This window comes from Hesperophylax consimilis, chromosome 10 (assembly GCF_061612785.1).
Source record: "Hesperophylax consimilis isolate HC1 chromosome 10, BYU_Hcon_1.0, whole genome shotgun sequence".
Classification (NCBI taxonomy): Eukaryota; Metazoa; Arthropoda; class Insecta; order Trichoptera; family Limnephilidae; genus Hesperophylax; species Hesperophylax consimilis.
In genome coordinates, this window is record NC_142845.1 from 25,857,913 (window position 1) to 25,879,364 (window position 21,452).

General features: G+C 33.4%; 1 protein-coding gene across 1 annotated transcript; it reads right to left on the reverse strand.

Annotated features, from left to right (window-relative positions):
• Positions 1–438: 438 nt before the first annotated feature.
• On the reverse strand, positions 439–1,796 carry mago (mago, exon junction complex subunit). Its single transcript, XM_089636189.1, has 2 exons — positions 1,457–1,796; positions 439–718 (listed from the first exon to the last, which is right to left on the reverse strand). The coding sequence occupies exons 1-2, from the start codon at positions 1,712–1,714 to the stop codon at positions 536–538; spliced, it is 441 nt and encodes a 146-aa protein (XP_089492315.1). The 5' UTR covers positions 1,715–1,796; the 3' UTR covers positions 439–535.
• Between the last annotated feature and the right edge of the window lie 19,656 nt (positions 1,797–21,452).

A 21,452-nucleotide genomic window follows, 5' to 3' on the forward strand; every position in this document is an offset into this window, starting at 1 on the left:
TTAAAAATGATGGGTGGGAACAGAATTCTTAAACTGTCTAAATTCGAATCCTACCCAGGGAACTTACGCCAATTTGAAAAACGCAGTTCGTCAACACTTCCCCACTCACAATTAAATAATAAAGTATTTTTAAAATCCACAATGCACCAAACTTCCTGTCGACCAACATGACAGTTTCAATTTTAATGTTATTATGACTTCACTGGTCCTACTGAATCAATGATAAATAAATAAACAGCATTTTCACAAGAATAAACCAAACAGGTATGTATAATGAATTTAATATTTGAAGCAAACCTGCCGTTTGTTTGGATGTATTTATATTGAACTGTCGCTATTTGTCCTGAAAACTAATATTGTCAAAAGGTGAATACATAATTAAAAATAAAATAAAATTAGGGCCAAGGGAGAATTTGACTTAAATTAAAAGAGTATGAATTGGTTCAATTAGATTTATTAGACAAAAAATACATAAAATAAAATTATTAATAGTTGGGAAATACACTGCGTGATGGATGTCAATGAATGATTTGGCTTATATTGGTTTGATCTTGAAATGGAGTCCTATCAGTGAAAAAACTAAGCACTTCAGATCCTGCACGAGGTAATAGAAGCAACGAAGACCTTCGGGATCACGGGACTGGTTGACGTCAACGAGGGAACCGGTTTTAGAGGTGGTGAAGGATATGTGCTCTTCGCCGATGACGATTTCCAATTCCTGAAAACAAAAAGGCACATTCATAAGTCTTGACAGGAAAAATAACAAGCCAAAAGATGATGCATGATTTGAATATTAAATTTGTTCTAGAAGTTTGGAAATATTTATGTTTAAGGAACTATAATTTATCAGAATACGTAAAAAAGGATTTAGCGGAAAAGGTGTGGATGAAGTATGGAAAAGAGTCATTTTGACACAATTTTTTTTAGTTCCATGGGTGAACCCAAAATCATCTGTTAGATCGTTTTTTATGCTTATAATAAAGACAGAGAAGAACAATATTGTCTTCATCACTTTAGTCACTTGACATTGTATTAACTCCACAACTTCATGTGAAAAAATTATCAAGTTCACTATGATTCAGGTAGCGCTGTTCACGAAAACCAGCTTTAAAGAGTAGCACATCAGTATGCGACTCGTGGTTGCATCACAGTCAGGTAGCTTGTAAGTGTAATGTAATCTCTGTGTACGAAGGACCTGAGAGATTACAATCCATATAAAGACATTTTTAAAGTTTCTACAGCCTAAAAGACTCAAGCAGGAGTACGTAATCCTCTCCTTTTGTGGTTGCTATATAAGTTGTGATTGCTGGAGCACCATCATAGTGAATAAACAATAGAAACATCCACATAACTGTATTACTCTGACATAACTGCCTTGATAACAGTAACAGTTTCTCAATTTTAAGACATTAACCTCAATTTCGCATAAAAGTTGAATGTATCATAATATTCTAACCTGTCTTCCCACACGATCAGGCTGCGGCCAGACGGAGTCATCTTCGTGCATTATCTCGGAATCGTGTATTATTCGCTTTAGTTCTTCCATAACGCAGGTATGAACGTAAACTTCCTTTCGGATCATGGTGTCATTCTTGTAGTTTGAATTGTTAGCGTACCGCAGCTTTCCATCGGGCCTAAATTCAAATTCTAAGAACTCGTGGCCGAACTTTCCTTTGTGCCCAACATAGTAGCGAATATAAAAGTCGGTAGACATTTTTACTGGAAATTAAAATTAATATAAACGCCGGGCGAACGACACGCTCCAAAATTTCAATAAACAATTATTCCATAGATAGATGCCCAAGTCCCAAGTACAGTAAGCATAAATAAAGCTACCATGACCATAAACAAAAAATAGCATTACTTGGTAAATACCGGGGATGGTTGTACAATTTATCGACCAAAAGTTTCGTTGGGTATTTTGGTGTGAAATTTAAATTTAAGTTTTGTATAAATAAGGATACGCATCCGTTCTGGCACTTTTCGGGAAAAAAAATGCATCGGGCCGCTCGCAAGCTAGTGGCGTAGCTCGAAGTCCAGCTGGAGTCTGAACGGAACGATCTTTTTCACTTTTCATTAGGTAAATGTACATAATATTATTTTTAAGTTAATTTTCTCGCACTTATGTTAATACATACGGTTCAAATTAAATTCGATAAAATTTTGTTTTCTAACAGTTAAAATGTGGTTATCAGTGGTGAATGGTAAAAAAAGTAGGGGACGCCCGAGAAAGATTTAACGCATTTTCTCTGCAATGAAATGATATATAAATGATATGAGTCAAATTGAAGACGATATAATGTAGATTTTTTAACAGTAACAATATGGTCTACAGTAGTGAATGGTAGAAAAAGTCTGGGACGAGCGAGAAAACATGGCACGATGAAGTGAAACAAATACTTATGTATGATAAAATTAGGGGTATGTAAGTCCCCTTTCTTCGGTCATGTAAGGAGAATGTATGTCGTGTAAGTGAATAATAGAAAATGTCGAGGACACACGAGAAAGAGATGGCGCGATCAACTGACACAAATGCTTTTTCAATTCTTAAAAATAATATTATGTATTTTCACCCGAACCCTTCAGGCCTCTAGCGCACTGACAGTTATATTTTAAAAAAATGCTGTTAAAAGCAATGAGGTTTTTAAAAGTCGGAGAAATTGTGTGTCTCCGCTTTTAAATAAATTCCACATAAATGGGACATTTCTGAACGTATTCGAAAATTAAAAGCTATTTTTCAAAGGTGAAGAAATAAGCTTTCTATTTTTATTATTAGAAATAAACATATATTTTTTTAAATAATAAAACTTTCACTATTTGAAATCAAATAATATAAGTTTTATAAATGGCTCACCATACGTTTTTTCGTCTAAACACGGAACTTAAATTACTAATATTCAAAAAAATACATATTTTATTAGACAAATGTAATATAAACATTAGGGGGAGGGGGGGCACTTTGATACACAAAAATTCAATCTCTTTTCTGAGGACCATAAAGTATTATATTTAAATATTTGTTTTGATGTGTGCATTGACTGATATGTCAGCTTATATTTTGGCTACGCAAAAACCGCAAAAACTGGCGACGTATAGAGATAAACTGATTTTAAGAAAAAATCATATTTGTATCATTCTGCCCCACCAGTGGTGCACTTTGATACATGGGGTGGGGCAGTTTGATAGGTATTTTAGATCCATATGAAATGCAAATTTAAACTGACTAAAAACCCAATATAAACTGTATTATTACTTAAAATTAAGAAATAAAACAATTTTATTGATTGAGATCGCAAAATACTTTTTATTAAGAGTGCACATTAGCCATAATCAGTCTCTTAAGTTACTTAAGGAATATAATCACAAAAAAACAATATTGTCATCATAGAACAAGACTAATTCTCTGTTATTTTCTTAATTATATTCTCATGCGACTAATGAAATCATTGTAGGAGGTTTGACACACGGGCTTGGAATCACAGTCAGCGGCACTTGGTCAATGTGGATACTTGGAACCCCCTACTGCATGAAAGTGTAAGAGAGAATAAAAAAAAAATCATAAAAAAAAATAATAAAAAAATCGTACTCGCTATGCATGGTCTTGGTAGCTACTATAATTTAAGAAATACTTGATACTTTCAGTTCACCGTACTCGACAAAATCAGCTTTTTAATCTAAATTTGACTTAGCAAAATTACCACCGACTTTAGAATCGTGTCATCAACATTTGTTGAGAGCATAATATATTTTCAAGTACAGTGTTGGTTAGGAAACAAATTAAACCCTATAAACTGGGGCAGGAGGTATGAGTGTGCAAATGAAAATGGAGGAAAGGAGAAAGTATTAAAACCAGTATCAATTACGAAACCATTTGCTCCCGATGACATTCTTTCTTGCGTCCCGTTCCTGTAAGTCTGGATGTGGAAATTACAAGATATAGATTTAGCTGCTGTCATGTGCGATCATTGGAACGGATTGTCATGTCTGAATGCACCCAGTATGGAAAAGAAACGGAAGACTCTCTTGACGAGAATATTGTTAAAATATTTGCCTAATTTTGTCATAGACAAGGAATTTACAAACCGTTTTGTTAGTGCAAGATTCTTTTAGGCAAATTTTAAGTAGCTTGTTTGAAAGTTATCTATTTTATTTATTTATAAATAAATATTTTAAGTGATTTGTTGTTTTGTTATTGATGGGTGGTAATAATATTAACAAGTTAGAATTTCCACATAAGAGTTTTAGAACATTGAGCATTCAACTCAGGTTGAAAGCCCTTCATTGGGTAGGGGAAAATATTCCCCCTCCCGAACAAAAATTGTGTCCGAGCCGCCTGCCTGTTTGTGCGTTTAGTTCTTCTACACTACGCAAAGTATTTTCATAGATCTTTTACTATCATTTAGAGAATTTCTTCCGGAAGTTTTATATATATAATACATTCATATTTTATTTATAGAATGTAGATAAAAGTCGTTGTTTTGTAATTAAATCCTAAAAAATATATTTTCGGGCGCTTACATTGCTAACGCTGGCTAAACCTTATGAGATACATCAAAATAATGTACTACGGAATTGTATATCATTAAAAGGCCTACGGATAACTCCCAGCAATGCCGGGTACCGGGTACGTACGTTTTTAATAAAGCCTATTTTTATACACATAATTTTAAAGCTGTATACAAGTTTTGTTGGAAAAATGTCTTCCCTAACAGGCTCAGAAACAAATTCTTCTTCTTCTTCTTCAATGGCGCTACAGCCCATTTCGAGCCTTGGCCTCCTTTAAAATGAGCCTCCACCGCCCTCTGTCCTCGGCCGTCGTCTTCCAATCTGCAACATGGAGTAGTCCTCTGGCATCTTTCCTGACATCGTCCTCCCATCTCAGCCTAGGTCTGCCCGCCTTTCGTTTGCCTCCCGGGTGTCCTGTTAGAACCTTCTTTGGTACACGTGTGCTTGGCATTCGGTGCACATGTCCGACCCATCTTAGTCTTTGGAGCCGTAAATGAGTAGAGAGTCTGGGAGCTTGGTAGATGTCATATAGCTCCTTATTGTGGCGGATTCTCCATGCCTCTCCCTCTCGCACCGCTCCTAAGATTCTTCGAAGTACCTTTCTTTCGAAGGTGTCCAGCCATTCCGCAGACTTTGCTGTCAGTGTTCCCGCCTCACATCCATAGGCCAAGACCGTTCTAATAATTGTTTAGAAACAAATTATAAGCAAATATTTACTGAAAAACTATTTTAAAATATGATATTTTTTCTTTATTAATAAATTGCAAAGAATTTATGGTTTTTTTTGCAAAATTATAAAGTAACTGTTTTTTAAAGTAATTAATTGCCAACTAAACAAAAAAATAAAAAGGCGATGCACTACGTGGTGTTATATTTTAAATTGAGCCGCTATCAATAACAACCCTTACGTAAATGGCGATAAGGTTTAAATTCCCGCTTAACACCATCCGCCTGTTTTGATTTATGCAAGAAAAAAACATGGCCAAAAAGTGACTTTTATTTTATTTTGTGGATGTTCAGGCATAAAAATTATTTTTTTTCCAATCATTTTATAAATAACTTAATTTTCCACATTATACAATAAAATAATAACCGAAAATGGTTTCGTAAGTAAGAGATTTTGAACTTTAAAGCAGTTTTCATAGGTCTATACATTATTTTTTTCTGGGCTTATAAAAAAACATATAAAAAATACTCGATTATTTCAAAGGTCAAGATGTATTCTACTCGCAGTATTTAATGAAAGCATCTGAAAAATTTCTAGGCGACCAAATTTTCAAACGAAAAACACATGATTTTGCATTACTGTATGGCATCGCCTTGGAGAATTCGCTTTGCGTAGACTAGGCGGAAACTGTATGCGAAGAGTGTAGACTACGCGGAGAGCGTAGAACCTGAAACTAGCGTATAGTGTGAGAAAAGGGTAATCAAGTATCTACCTAACAATTTTCATTCCTGTTCTTTACAATGTTTACACTTGATTGTTATTGTGCTGCTGATAACAGCCTAAAAAGTTTTTTTAAATATTTTAATCGTGTCTTACGTCATCAAGTTGTCACTTACTGCTAAATAATGAACTTACTACATAATCAACGACACGTACCTATGTAGCAACATAGAACAAATAACAAAGTTAGAGCAAGTAGGGAGGTTTTTCAGTAGCTACGTATGTACAAACATAGAGAAAGTCGGGAGGTTTGTCAGAATTCATTCGTGTTCTACATTCAATTTTCAAAAGACATCCTGTTCTTGTTCAGTGAGCAGGGGCAGATGAGTATTTATATAATAAAAAATAGAGACATAAACAGCGTTAACTTATTTAGTATCCTTGTCAAACGGAAATATTACATCCTAGAAAAATAATTGTTTATGATACGATTAAAATTAAATCTACACATTATAGATAGTGAAAAATACGTAAGCCCACATATTGGCAAACAGCGTGTGGAGTGATTATTATAATGAGATGGTGTGTACTATTGTTATACTGTGTAAAATTATTATTGTGATGTAGGTTAAGGCGATGCACTACGTCGTGAAATATTTTAAATTGAGCCGCTATCAATAACAACCCTTACGTAGATGGCGGTAAGGTTTAAATTCCCGCTTAACACCATCCGCCTGTTTTGATTTATTGAAGAAAAACACATTGCCAAAAAGTGCCTTTTATTTTATTTTGTGAATGTTCAGGCATAAATATTAATTTTTTTCCGATTATTTTATAAATAACTTAATTTTCCACATTATACAATAAAATAATAACCGAAAATGGGTTCGTAGGTAGGATATTTTAAACTTTAAAGCAGTTTTCATAGGCCTTTACATTATTTTTTTTTCTGGGCTTATAAAAAGACTTATCTAAAAAATAATCGATTATTTCAAAGGCCAAGATGTATTTTACTCGCAGTATTTAATTAAAGCATCTGAAACATTTCTAGGTGACCAAATGTTCAAACCAAAAACACATGATTTTGCATTACTACGTATGGCATCGCCTTAATATTACATGTTATTATTATTATTTCGTTAGAAAGTAAAATGTGAATATTTCTTTAACTATAATATGTAATAAAAAAAATGTCTTCTCACAGGTACGTACGCAATAAATTATAGAGAAAATGTTCAAATATGTGGAATGTAACCGAATAGGACGGCCGCATGTCAAAAATAATTTCAGTAGGCATTTGCAAGATTTTTAAGGGTCTGAAAATGGTCAGAAACCCAACTTAAAGAAGTTTTTTTTATTTAATATATGTAAAGTGGGTACAGGATATAATATGAGTACATAAAAATATATATTTACATTACAAAATATATTTATGTTCGCAATCTCACCAATGAAGAAACTGGTTCTTGTGCTTGGTGAGAGATTTACACTAATTATAAGAAACATAGAATCATTATGCTATAAGTAAGTATATATATGATAGGAACAATATATAAAGAGACAAAATCTAAATACAGTGGAGATGAGTATAGACTGATAATAAATATCAATGAAGGGAAAAACAGGCAATTATTTAGTTAATTATTTCTGAAAGAGTAACTTCAGTTTTAGTTTAAGTATGTTAATATCCTTTAATTTCTTTATTTCAATCGGAAGGTTGTTGAAATACTTTATTCCTAAATATTTATAGTTATTTTGCATTTGTTTGGTATTACATTTTGGAATTTTGATATTGTATTGATATCTTTTAGATAAGTGGGTTTCAATTTTTTTGATTATATTATCTTTATAAATTTGGATAATTGCATTTTTCTTGAATATATCTTCTACTCGGGGTACCCCGAAATCTGTGAATAGTGTTTCTGTTGGATACGTGGAGGGTTTCTTGAGGTTTCTTTGCATAAACAGAATATCGGAACACTACTCCTCTCCTGTATTATTGTAGTCTGACTGATGAGTTTGAAGTGGTACCTATTCTTCATTTTATATAAACGATAATGCAACACGTAGTAAGTAGATAGTATGATTATCTTATCTTTTAGTGCCTAGCTAATTCCGCGCTTGAATGTCAAAGATGTAATGCTGACAAAGCAAATTCCAATTGTGACAACGTTCTTGAAAATCTTGGCGTCATTGTTAGTGTCTACATTTTCTCAATAAATAATAGAAGCTACGTAACAACACAAAACTTTCATATTAAATATTTTTACTTTTTAGTTCCACACAGGAGGCCCTGAGGAAAATAATTCCCCTCGGGGCCTAGGTCATCTTTGGGTATGCTGTGTGGGGGGTGGGCAGACGCATATGTCGCCAAGACCCGGAAAAACCTCACCCCATGAACCCGGGCACCTCTGCTAAGTCACCAAACGTAGCGAACCACTTGGGGTGATCTATGGCAGAGGTGTTGGTTATCTAATAAATGTTTCCCGGGGCGGCAAATTAAAATGCGTTTGTTAAAATTATTTGCAGTAGAATGTTTTTCTAGCGCAGACCCGACCAGGGATATTATAATTGTAGGATTTGTTAAGCTGACAGCTTGACAGCATTAAAAAAAATCATTTTGGATTACCTTTCGAAATAATAAATTTTACTATCGAATGTTTATTAGTAAACATGAAAAATTACGACATCCATCATTTGTGAAGCATTTGAACAAAACAAATCTGCATTTAAAATAAATAATTAAATTCATTAAATATTTTTGGTACCTACTATATAGCTTTTCTGATATGATAAGTTGTTCCAATTCTGAAAATTAAAAGTTCATTGAACTTGAATAATGTTAAGCATTAATCCATCACGGGGCAACTGAAAAAAAAAACAGTTGGCAACTCAAGTTGCTATCCTGTGTGGCGCAACTTGCCAAAAACCAGTTTTCAACGGCGACGCGCAACCAGTCACTCGTAACTCCGCCTGCGCGTTTTCAGTTGCCAGTTGTCCATAGAAATGTAATTTTTCCAGAAATTTGTGATTAGTCCATGCTTCAAGAGTTATCCAAGCAGGAAAAAATTAAATTTGTACAGGAGGTTGAAAAATTCCCGCGTATTTACGACTATAGGCTTCATGATTATGCAAAGAAAAAAAATAATAGCGGTTTCATCATCACTAGTGACAGATGACAGCTGAAGTGTTCTTCTTCATTCTATGGTTAAACAAGCTTAGATAATTAGTGAAATCGTAGACTTGAGTTGCGGTTTATTTATGAGTTGCACTGTGAGAGAAGCTCGGTTGCCAACCAGTTAAAGTTGCCCCGTGAGAGGATGGACTTATGCAGAAATATTTCACATTACTTACTAACCCGTACACCAGCAACCGAAATTAGTTTGTTTAATTATTATTTTCGTCGTGTTATACGATTGGTCTTATAGAATAACATTTCATGTTATTTTATTGATGTCAGTTTATATAAAACTCATTACATACTCCCACAACATGTGCAATGACTTATCGGTAAAAACGTGGATCATTATGTTGATAGTGAGATGAGTCATGAGAATTATTAAATTAGCTATCAACCTGACAACACAATTAAATAATGCACAATAATATTAATTAAACATGTTTATTTATATATAGGTAAAGATAATTCTAAACTAGAAAACATAAAATGATTAATGGTTTAATTTAATTATTTTAGGAAAAAAAATTATGCCTTAAAATATTAACACGAATTATTTGTTTGTGCCTGTGCATACGCAACAAGAATATAATTAAATAGTTTGGTCTGTATACACACTCAATTCTTTCAAGAAAGGCGTACAAATACAATATTGTATCGGTGATTCAATCCAATATTGTATTTGTTTACTTTTGAAAGAATTGAGTTTATACAGGACAAAACTATTTATTCATATTCGTATTGCGTATGTATGAGCGCTGAATAGATAATAATTCATCTTAATATTTTAATGCTTAACTTTCAAATGGTGTTTTTTACAAAATTAATTAAGTTAGCGCCATTTATGAAAGAGCAAATTATGAATTATTTTACGTATAGTTTTCTTTTGATAAATGAAAGTCGCAACATGTTTTAAAAATTCTTTAAATATCTAGAAAAAATATTTGCTATCAAGTAAATTGTTGCCCATTTAGGGATATGTATTTAAATATAAGCGTAACGTCATTTTTTGTCCAATGCTCACGTTTTTCCGCAAAACCGCTGTAATTTCTTTAAAAATAAATTACAACACACTTGGAGGATATGTTATCAAATTTCAATTATTTTTTACTGAGAAATCATTACTTTCTATCAGACTTCTCATATTTTTATCATTATCTCGTTAATGTCAGTGGCTCTCCACTCATTTTTATCCGAAACTGATATAGTTTGAGGTGTTTCAAACTCCTACACATTTGATGATCACCAAATCGACGACCAACGCCAGTGTTTTTTTTTTTTGGCAATTTAACGGTCCCCGCGTATACGCCGATTCTGGCTTGTTTGAGCTTTAATCAAACTGTGGTCAGCTGACAAGCATAACAAAATATTGAACAGCATGAAAGCTGATACAAGGATGATCCCAATTCGATAAAAATCTAAAAGAACCCGAAAATCTGTGTATAACGGGAGATTTAAGGTAAATTCTTCGAAAATCAATTCTTCGAAATCAATTTACCGAAATCAATTTTTCGAATAGAAATTTCTCGAATTCTTGAAATTTTGCATTTCTTTAAAAAAACAACACTTGATTTCAACTTAAATATTTAATGGAGACAACTATTTATGTCGGGGATTTAAGGAAACATACAAACCGGTTTTTAGAGTTATTTCAAATTCTATGAATTTTTTGTCGAACTTTCTATGAATATAGTCTATAGTCCGAGAATCTGTGAATTAATTTTCGATGAATTGATTTCTAAGAAAACGTTAGATACCATAACGGGGACCGTTTAAATGTAAAAAAAACAAAATGGTGCAGATCGTCGATTTCGTGGCTATCAAATGTGATGTAGTTTGTAACTCCCCAACTTTAGTTAACTAATGAAAAGTAGGCTTTAAAAAGGTGTGTGTTTTTAAAAAGGTGTGTGTTTTTAAAAAGGTGTGGTACTTTGGCGGAAGCCACCAATTATTGTGTCAGAGAGATTTGGACCTGGCCCTTGCAACTAGTCCGGACATGGGCCTCTTGATGGTGATGGCACTTTGGGTCTTTCGAAGCCTAAGGGTGCTCTCGGACCTGCGAGCCGGCAGGGCTATGGGCCTGTGGAGGTAGTAGGCCGTGGAACCTATCTCCGTGTGGGTCCAGGGACTTGTGGCTATCCTGGATATAAAAAAATCAAATTATTTTATTTTAATTACAAAGAAGTGTCCATCGTTATCAGTTCTCAATACACATAACAAAAGCGTGTGTAGTTGAAATTTTCAGTAGTGTTAGTTTTTTAACGACGTTAGCGATACTTTTGGCGGTTTCAAACCAATAATGGTTCCTTCATGGACCGTCTCCATTGTTTCTATTATCTTTATATAGCTTTTTTATGTGAATATTGCACAAGAGTCCTAACTACTCCCAACCGTCTGGAACCAGTGAGACTATGGCATCCCAAATCGGGGTATTTTGTGAGGCTGAAGGTAGTAGGAAGGGGAAGGCGATGGGGTAGATGAAGATGGGAGAGTACCTAGCTATTCAGATCTGGTCACCACACACGGCTAAAACAATGTCATGCAACTTTTCAATTCAGAATGGTTGTCTTACACCTCCTTGCGTTGAGAGTATCTTCCACTATGGAACGTGCCGCAAGTTTACTATACATTATTTTAAATCAATAAATTATGAAATAGCACAAATTCATCAAATTAAATTTACTTGCGTACGCCGGGGTTTGAATTTGTGACCTTCGGAATACTAATCGAAAACTTTACCTTTCAACCACGGAGGGCACAATAATGTATTGATTGTATTATAAATATATCAAACTGACACATGCCGACCGTGAAATTTCACATAACTTACACACGTACGGAGAAGAACCACACGTGCGTAGTTGGCGAAAAACTAATTCACAAAGCAAAATGTTATGGCCAGAAATTATATTTACATTTGTCATGTTGTACTCTTTTAGAATCGCTGCCAATATAAGCCGATTGATACCATTGATACTAAAAATTTCTGAAATGTTTTCCAGTATCCCCTACCTAACGATATTCACTACGTAACGCACTACAAGACAGTGAAATAACCATAATATTGATATATACTGATTGCCATTTAGGTACACACATATAAACAGGCATCTGTACAACTCTACCTCTCTATCACCTCTAGGTATCTTCAGCATCGCCTTGCTGAAAGACCAACACTGAGAATCGAAACGTTGCTTTACTGATCTTTCTTGTGTTTGGTGACCAGAGCTGAATTCCCAGATATCTCCCCACCTTGTATTCCCCCATCTTTTTCACCCCCGTACCTCCCCCATACCCCCACAACATACACCAATAATTGGGGATACCATAATATCACTGGCTTCAGACGGTTGGAAGCAATTGTACGCACATAATAAATTTGGGCAAAAAAGCTTCCTATACTATGGTACTAAACTCTACAATAAAATCCCACTCTCATTCAAAACTCACAACAATATTTTAACATTTAAATCTTAAAGAAAAAGCTGGATTCAAAACATAAGGACATCAGAAATAGATAATATACTGACACCAAATACAAACTGAAACTGAAACCTATCAATTGAACAAAGAAAAACACCATGTACATTATTTATAATTAATTCAGAACATTATTTAATATGTTTATAATTACACTATATTATACATACCACTAAATTTTAATAATATTTAAATGAAATCCTCAGCATGGGAGATCCCAGTGAGGATATCATTATATCTATTTGTTCCAAAAAAAGAAGATAATAAAACACATTATTATTATTATTATATCGACTCAAAATCTTAGCATTTACATGTGTTATGCTACGTATAGACATGAGAAGAAACGCGCAAGCCGAGCCATGAATTAGGGAAAGAAACGAAGCAACCGCAAGCGGTGTTTCGCTCCATTTGCTCACATATCGATGGTATAGTCAATTATAAACATGTGTTTGAAAATAATTTATACGAATACTCCAAGTAAAGCAACAAAATTAGATAAAATGAGAAATGTAAATTTCCCAAGAAACAACAATTTACAAAGTTAATCTAGATTAATTATTTACAAAACACGTAATTGTGCCAAATGAAGCAGAATATATCTAAGTTTATTGCCTCTTAAAAAATATTTTTTCTACTTTTATTATGGGTTGTGTTTTATCTGTTTTGAAACAAAATAATTATATTTTTTTTATTTTTTTTTATTTGGTACAATATTTTGGTTTTTACATTTTAAGTTTTCCAGTAATGTAGGCCTCACTGGGTGGCTTGCCCGTGCTGAGGCCTTCATTTTATAATATGAAAATATAATCTACATAATAAATTTAAAGAGAAAATAATACATTGAAAATTAAAAATACATAATAATATATTTAAAATTAAAAAATAATACACTGAAAATAATCTTGTGTGTTTGTGAGTGATATGTGTTTATATTGGTTTTGTGTGTTACCTGTAAGTTTTATTTTTATTTTATGCTATGACATTTTGGTAATATTGTCTTTTTTGTTCTTTAATCCATTTTGTAATTTTGTTTGTGAATTTATTTTTATTTTCCTCAATTTTAATTTCAAGTTTTACACTGTTGAAAGTTTTTATAGCATGGTATTGGTAGTGTCTTTGTCCAAAGCTTGAATTTACTGTCGGAGTTTTTATGTTTTCTTTTTTTTTAATAATATAAAGTAATTAACGCGATGCACTACGTCGTGTAATATTTTGAATCGAGCCGCTATCAATAAAACACCTTACGTAGATGGCGATAAGGCTTAAATTCCCGCTTCACACCATCCAGCTGTTTTGATTTAGGCAAGAAAAAAAACATGGCAAAAAAGTGCCTATTATTTTATTTCGTGGATGTTCAGGCACAAATATTTAAATGTTTTTCGATCATTTTATAAATAACTTAATTTGCCACATTATACAATAAAACCATAACCGAAAATGGGTTCGTTAGTAGGAGATTTTGAACTTTAAAGCAGTTTTCATAGGCCTTATACATAATTTTTTTCTGGGCTTATAAAAAGACTTATCTAAAAAATACTCGATTATTTCAAAGGCCAAGATGTATTCTACTCGCAGTATTAAATTAAAGCATCTGAAACATTTCTAGGCGACCAAATTTTCAAACCAAAAACACATGATTTTAAATTACTACGTAGTGCATCGCCTTATTCCATAACCTTAAGATATAGATTTTTTAAATGATGCAGCGACATTATGAATCGCACTATAATATTTAAAAAAAATATATATATTTTACTATGAACAAAAAAAAACAACTATTTAAAAATATATAAAATGTATGATAAAGTAAACTACCAAAAGATTGTTTTCATACGTTACAAATTAAATATATTTCTCAGATCTGTAATCATTTCAATAAAATAAGATAGCTAAGTGACGGGGTATAAAAAAACGGAAATGTCCGACTTAACACGTGTTCGCTATGCCATAGATATTTATGAATATGAGGATTTCAATTAAGCAACGTCATAATACGACAGACTTTTTAAAATAAAATTAAAAACGATGAATCGTATTGTTGGTGCTCTAAGATAAAATTGATAACTACATGTGTTGTTTGATAATCCAAAGATAAGTGAATAATTTTAACAAATAACGATTTTTAGTCACCATATAATCAGATGATGGGTGTCGTCTCGCTGACTGAACAGGACCACGGTGATCCAGAGAACTGCGAGACTGGAAAGCCAGCACAGTGACTGGTGAAGGAAGTAGGGCTGCTCCAACAGGGTGCCGATGGTCAAGTCAAAGTATGCAGCATACCCCTTGACATACTTGTACTGGAAATTTAAAAAAGTTATCTCTATGAAAATATCCAAGATATTACATAATAACTAGAGATGGCAATATTTCGTTTTAACTAAAAACGCAAAAAAATATTTATGGTTCGAAAATAGGGCATTTATAAGTTTTCTTTGCGTTTCAAGGCATTTGAAAGTGTTTCCAGTGATTTCTATTTCGCGATTTTGGCCGTATTTCAGCTAAATTATTCTATTTAGCGAAATAGGCGCGAATTTTCCGAAAATACCGGGTATTAAAATAATATGTGAGAATTTCAAAAAATCGATATTTATACTACGTCACTACAATTTGCGTTCGAGAATGAAGGAGCCCACTATTGAAACGTGCGCAATGCTATCATTCAATCAGTAAAGCGCCATTTCCATTGTTTTTTGTATTTACCTGTATTTCAAATATGCCTACTTTATTTCATTTTTGGAAGCCTGTCCTACCTCTTTTTACAATTTTGTTACTATTTTATGTGTAAATATTCAATATTTTTTATTTATACTGTACGCTGAATTTAAACGCTTTCCGAGAATATAGCGTATTTCAGAAGTCAAAGAACCATACAAATTGGAGAAGCTGATAAAATAATATTTAGTCCAGTACAACTAAAGAAGAATTGATAAAAATGCATAAGGAAGGTAGTTTCATGTGAATGTGCAGGGAAAAGTATTATGCCTACTTTATTTAACTATTGGAAGCCTTTCCTACGATTTTTGATAATTTTGTTACTATTTTATGTGTAAATATTTAATATTTTTGTACTGTAGGCTAAAATTGCTTTTTGACATTACACAAATTGTGCGAAATAAATAACGCCTATTGATGTTAATCGCAATCTGAATTTGTTGTGTATGTGTTTGACCCGTACTTAGAGTTTCCTTCTTTATTAATTTAATATTAAAATTAATTATTTATAATCTTTCACATGGAAATACTTCCAAATGAAGGTAAAACATATATTTTACCAAAAGTACTTAAAATATGCGCTAAAAACATTCAGGAAATACATTTTTTCTATTTTGCTACAAAACGCTAAATTATGCCTCAAAATGCTATAAAACGCTAAATTTCCAATTGTTAATGCTAAAAAATCTGAAAATTAATGCTAAATTTTGCCATCTCTAATAATAACCCATCAGTTCTGTGAACAGTAGCTGTAGACCTCACGGCCAAACGAATGTGTCTACTTTTCTCATTTAATAAATCAAAACCAAAATTTCCTCTGAAATCATAAGATTTGTAAGTAGGTACTTAAATATCCACCTACTTAATTATCAACCATAAATAATCTAAGTAACGTTTTTTTTTTAAATTTCAAATAAGGAATTATTTATTTGTGGTATTTTAAATAGGTAGATACTTTTCTATGTCCTAAACAATCCGTACACATGAACATATTATTAAAAAAATGATCATATATTTTCGTATTTTAAGTTTAAATTTGTTAATGTTTTCTTCTAATTTTATTACTTCTGCTAATTCTCCTAAATCTTCATTGCTCTGTACATCAGAGGCCATTAGGTAGGTAGCATAAAATTAATTATTAATTTAAGTATTACAGATTTGACAGCTCGTAATAGGATCATGCAAACTCTGGCGGGATTGAAATGTAGTAAGGATCCAACACGGCCACCATCTTGAACCGGAACCGGAGCGTAACAAACAAATGTCCGAGTTAAAACAGGACTTTGCTATGCTCAGTGAATTATAAAGAACCTAATCAATAGAACCCGGACGCTTTTGGTTTTTTGGGGGAGCTTAAAATGTAATTTTTTTCAAAATTATCAAGCAATACCGATTAATTGGAAAAAATAGATGATTTAAAGGTGTTAAAAATTCGAACAGTAGTGCAAAAATAATTATGGTTAAGGTAGGCTACACATTTCGCTATACGAATCATGGCTTGGTCTATTTCAGCATATTGCTCGCCATACACTACCAATGGCAATGTATGTCGAGCGATTCGCTGAAATAGGCAAAGCCACGAAAATATAGCGAGGTTATAGCGTGGTCTGTCACAGGCTTTAAAGAACAGCAGATGTGGTGTTTTTACAAAGAAATAAAAAAGGTAATACTATTTCCGAAATAAATTCACTTTTATGGATATTTTCCACATCGTGTCCAAAATCTACTCAGTATTTTGAGATTTTGGGAAATTAAACAATTAATTAAAAATTCTGATTTCCCAACCCTGTTTATCGAAGGAAATACCATAGCGTCTAGTGTTAGTCATGTAAGTCGGTTTTAAGTACGTAAGCATGATTTGAACAAATATATATTTACACAAATTAAAGAATAACTTTGTTTTAAACCACTTTATTACATTTATAGACGTCGACCGGTTTCGGTTGAACTCAACCTTCATCAGGACAGTACAAATATAAACTAAATATATATTTATTGCGATGGTGAACAACTATTTTTGGCGTGATATGAGAACCGTTTCCAATTTATTTCAATGTAATATCAAACCTTATTAGCAGCGACATAGACGAGCCACCCCAACATTTGAACATAAACTCTCCATGTTTTCAGGCTGTGTATTGACAATACCATGTTTATGAAGTCCTAAAAGAAGAAATTAACATCAGTAAAGCCTCCGGTACAGTCTAACAAATAAATTTATAAAAATGGAGACGCTGCAATAATTTACTTTGGTTTGAAAAATGGCAACACCAATGCTATCCAAAGGTAAAACATAGAACTTGAAACAAGCACTATGGTCATAGTGCATGTTTTTTTATACCATTCATTACATAAGGCTGCGTATAAACATGTCGAATTATGGCAATGGATCGAAGCAACCGCAAGCGGCGTTTAGCGCCGTTTCGCCCCGGTCGCTGTTGCTTCGTTCCTTTCCGATAATTTGTTCGGCTCGCGCTTTTTTGCTCTTTTTATACGCAGATAACGGACCAGGGGTACCCGGCCATGAGCACTCATCCCTTTCGATGGCCACAAAACAACCAAGGAATATCGACCACCCCTAGAAATTGGCTCTACAATAAATAATACACGAGATAATTGGCCGTCCAATTTAAAACCAAGTAAGTGTAACATTAAATGTTCAGGAAGGCCAAATACCATATTCAAACGTGGTCTATATTCGCTTTTTATTGTTATTTAACCTTACCTTACCTTAACCTTAACCGTAAGTTTACAAAATGATTTCAGGCAAATTTTCAACAGCAGTGTTTCCATTACAACAAAAAAAACATGGATTTAAAAAAATCAAGTTACCTACTAAGTACACGGAGAATAATGAATATTGCCTATTTATTAAGAATCTCTTCAAATTATTGGTAATCTGGTTAACAACGGGATTGATGGCCCTTAAGAGGAAGCTACAAGCCAACAATACGTATATTCTTGATATGCCTTATTAGGTGACGAATATATTTGGTGCAAAAGTGATTTTAATTTATTTTGTAAACAATTTTATAAGAACGCAAAAAGGTTGATCAAGGGAAACTGTCACAGATAATCTTAGTCATATATTTTTTAAATTGAACTTGTAAACGTTTTTATTGTAGAATGCCGTGTCCTCTTGTATATTAAACTTATTTTATTATGGAATGCAGTCGCCTATTATATATTAAACATATTTCATTGTAGAATGCAGCGTCCTATTGTATATTAAACATATTTTATTGTAGAATGCAGTGTACTCTTGTATATTAATCATATTTTATTGTAGAATACAGTGTCTTGTATAGTAAACATATTTTACTGTAGAAAGCAGTGTCCTACATATTTCATTGTAGAATGCAGTGTCCTATTGTATACTAAACATTTTTTATTGTAGAATGCAGTGTCTTGTATATTAAACATATTTTATTGTACAATGCAGTGTCTTGTATATTAAACATATTTTTCGCCAAAAACGATAATATTTCGATCATACATAAAATGACGATAAGTTATTAAAAATAAGATAACAATGGAGCAATCTTGATGATTGTTTACCTGTATGCACCCCTCCCACCACGGAACCCGGCGGAATATCGACCTCCTGAACAAAGTATATGTCAGCTGACATATCAATCTGATGGCCGATAAGAGGAATATGACGGTGGGGAAGACGGAGGTTATACTATCACCACATTTCAGGTAGTCGAATATCTAAAATCAAAAAAGTTATCTGCCAACATTAACGGTAATAAAATACATCACATAACCATTTTACTTATATTGCTACACATAAACGTATGATAAAAAGCGCGAGCTAAGCCAAGAATTACGTAAAAGGTACCTTTTTCCATAATTCGTGGCTGGGCTCGCGCTTTTTTTCGTACTTGTATATGGAGCATTGGATTCTTTCGAGCCGTTTCAACTTGGCACATAACCATACCTATGTAACATAATTAATCTACAATACTAATTTGAATGGAAACAAATGTTCCAATGACTGTAACTTTTTGTTAATAAGTTCATTTAAAGGGCGGTCTGTCTCTCTTACACTTGCCTTAAATTGTATATCACCATCTTATTTGAATTTCGTAATCATGGGAAAATTATTATTAATTAATTACATTATTCTGAGTAGGTAACCTACGCCGTCGTAATAAGTCAAGTTTTACACTATTCCGACCTTACGCACCGCGTACCTAATGCTGCGTATACACGTGAGAAAAAACACGCTACCTGAGCCACGAATTTGGGAAGAAACGAGGCAGCACCAAGTGGCGTTTTGCGCTATTTGCGGTTGCTTCGTTCGTTTCGCATTAGTCGTAGGTGGTTTATTTGTGGTCATGGTTCAGCTCGGCAGTTCGACAGTTTGGCTAGCGTGTTTAAATGCACCCTAATATATACGCTGCGACTATAAATAAAGGCGTACTAGTTAAACCATAAATAATAGAAACCAGGGAGATGGGCCATGAACAATAATGATTAGTATCAGTGGCACAAAACGCGCCAGCATAGTTCACCCACACAACTGCAAACCGCATATTTACACACAGATGTTCCGTCTTTATTTCTACATATACACTAAACGCATAACTTTCATTGGCCACGCTGCTTTGATAGTCCGTGCAATTTGGTCGTAGCTCAGTGACAGTTCCCATTATTGACTTATTATCAAGTCTGTCAGATACGTTTTCATCCGTTACATCACAGACATAGGAATTAATAGACGAGAAGATAATGGCGAGGGGTAAAATCAACTGTTGAAGAACGAAGGGGGTTAAGCTGACTGTGATTCGTCAATAAATCAATCTGACAGTAAATAGGCATCTCGCATTATAATATCACCATTTAGTTCTTAAAAGTAAAATCTGCTTTTGAATGAATAGACATTTTTACATGGGAGCGCAAATTGCTCGCCACGTTATGAACTAATTTGCGAAGTCCAAATTCGGCAAAGTAAATTTCTTCTGTTTGCAGAGTCGTAGTTAGTTTCAGAGTATTTAGTTAAGACACTTTTACAAATGTTTCATAATTTACTTACCCCAGTAAACAACGATGAGCACACTTGAGAATCGCTACATTGTGATGTGATAGTATATGTTTCTAAAACTGATCCATATAATACGGTGTGAATAAGCTTAAAATAAAGTAAAATAATGCTTACTTATGGAATGTAATACGACAATTGGGTTTATTCTCTTTTTCACATCTATTTTTACAAGTTTTCATATCACAAGTCAACATTTTGCCGTGTTATTTCGTAAAATGAACCGATGATGCCTCGACCATAGTTCGCACAAGAATGATGACGTCACGTTTTCAAATTTCACTTGAGGCCATACGCGAGCCCAGCCGGCTCCAATGGAACCGGTATGGGGAGTGGGGATAATACACTTTTAATCACTTAGGGCAGGTCTACTAATATTCATATGTCTATGCGTTACATACATTTGAAGTGGAAATAAAGGGAGATACTACATGGACGGGTGCCAGCTGTCGCTGAGCTACGATCAGACTGCACTGACTATCAAAACGGCTACGCAATGGAAGTTATACGTTTGGTGTTTGGGTTGAAATGAAGGCGGGAAACCAATTTCTCATCAATAATAAATATTTTTGTAGATAGCAATCACTCCGTGATTTGACATAAATGACAACAATTACTTTCTTTATATCCACGAAGTTTTAGTCCCGGCGCACAGTGGGCTGAAAATCGCCTTTCATAGACATAGAAACTTGAATTTTCAATGGTATTTTTTTTGGCTAGAAATGGATTCTGCTGATCATTAATATGCTATAAAATTTCGTATGAAGCAATTGCGTGTACAAATGAAGGAGTCGTCATTTTTTAAAGAAAAATTTATATGGCACTGACATTAAAAATGAGGCTATCTCTGAAATCATAAGGTTGACCACTATATCCTTACACACAGATATACTACTATTTATTTCTATTTTTTTGACACACTTCGTATTGTGGCGCAACTTTTTTTTTAAAATCCTCAAAGTTGAAAAAAAAACTTTTTTATGTTGATGGTTCATTTTAATGCTTAAATGCTTTACATATGAGTATGCTTTGTCTAGTTTACAATATTTTATTTACACTGCAAGCCTTATTTCATACGAAATTTTGATAGCATAGTAATGATCAGCAGAATCCATTTCCAGCCAAAAAAATAACCT

What these genes read in the sequence shown, in the direction of transcription:
- mago (XM_089636189.1), bottom strand. Translation starts at nt 1,714, where the DNA reads ATGTCTACCGACTTTTATATTCGCTACTATGTTGGGCACAAAGGAAAG. An exon ending in CTGATCGTGTGGGAAGACAG is followed by an intron (nt 719 to 1,456) that starts GTTAGAATATTA and finishes TTTTGTTTTCAG; the next exon opens with GAATTGGAAATCGTCATCGG.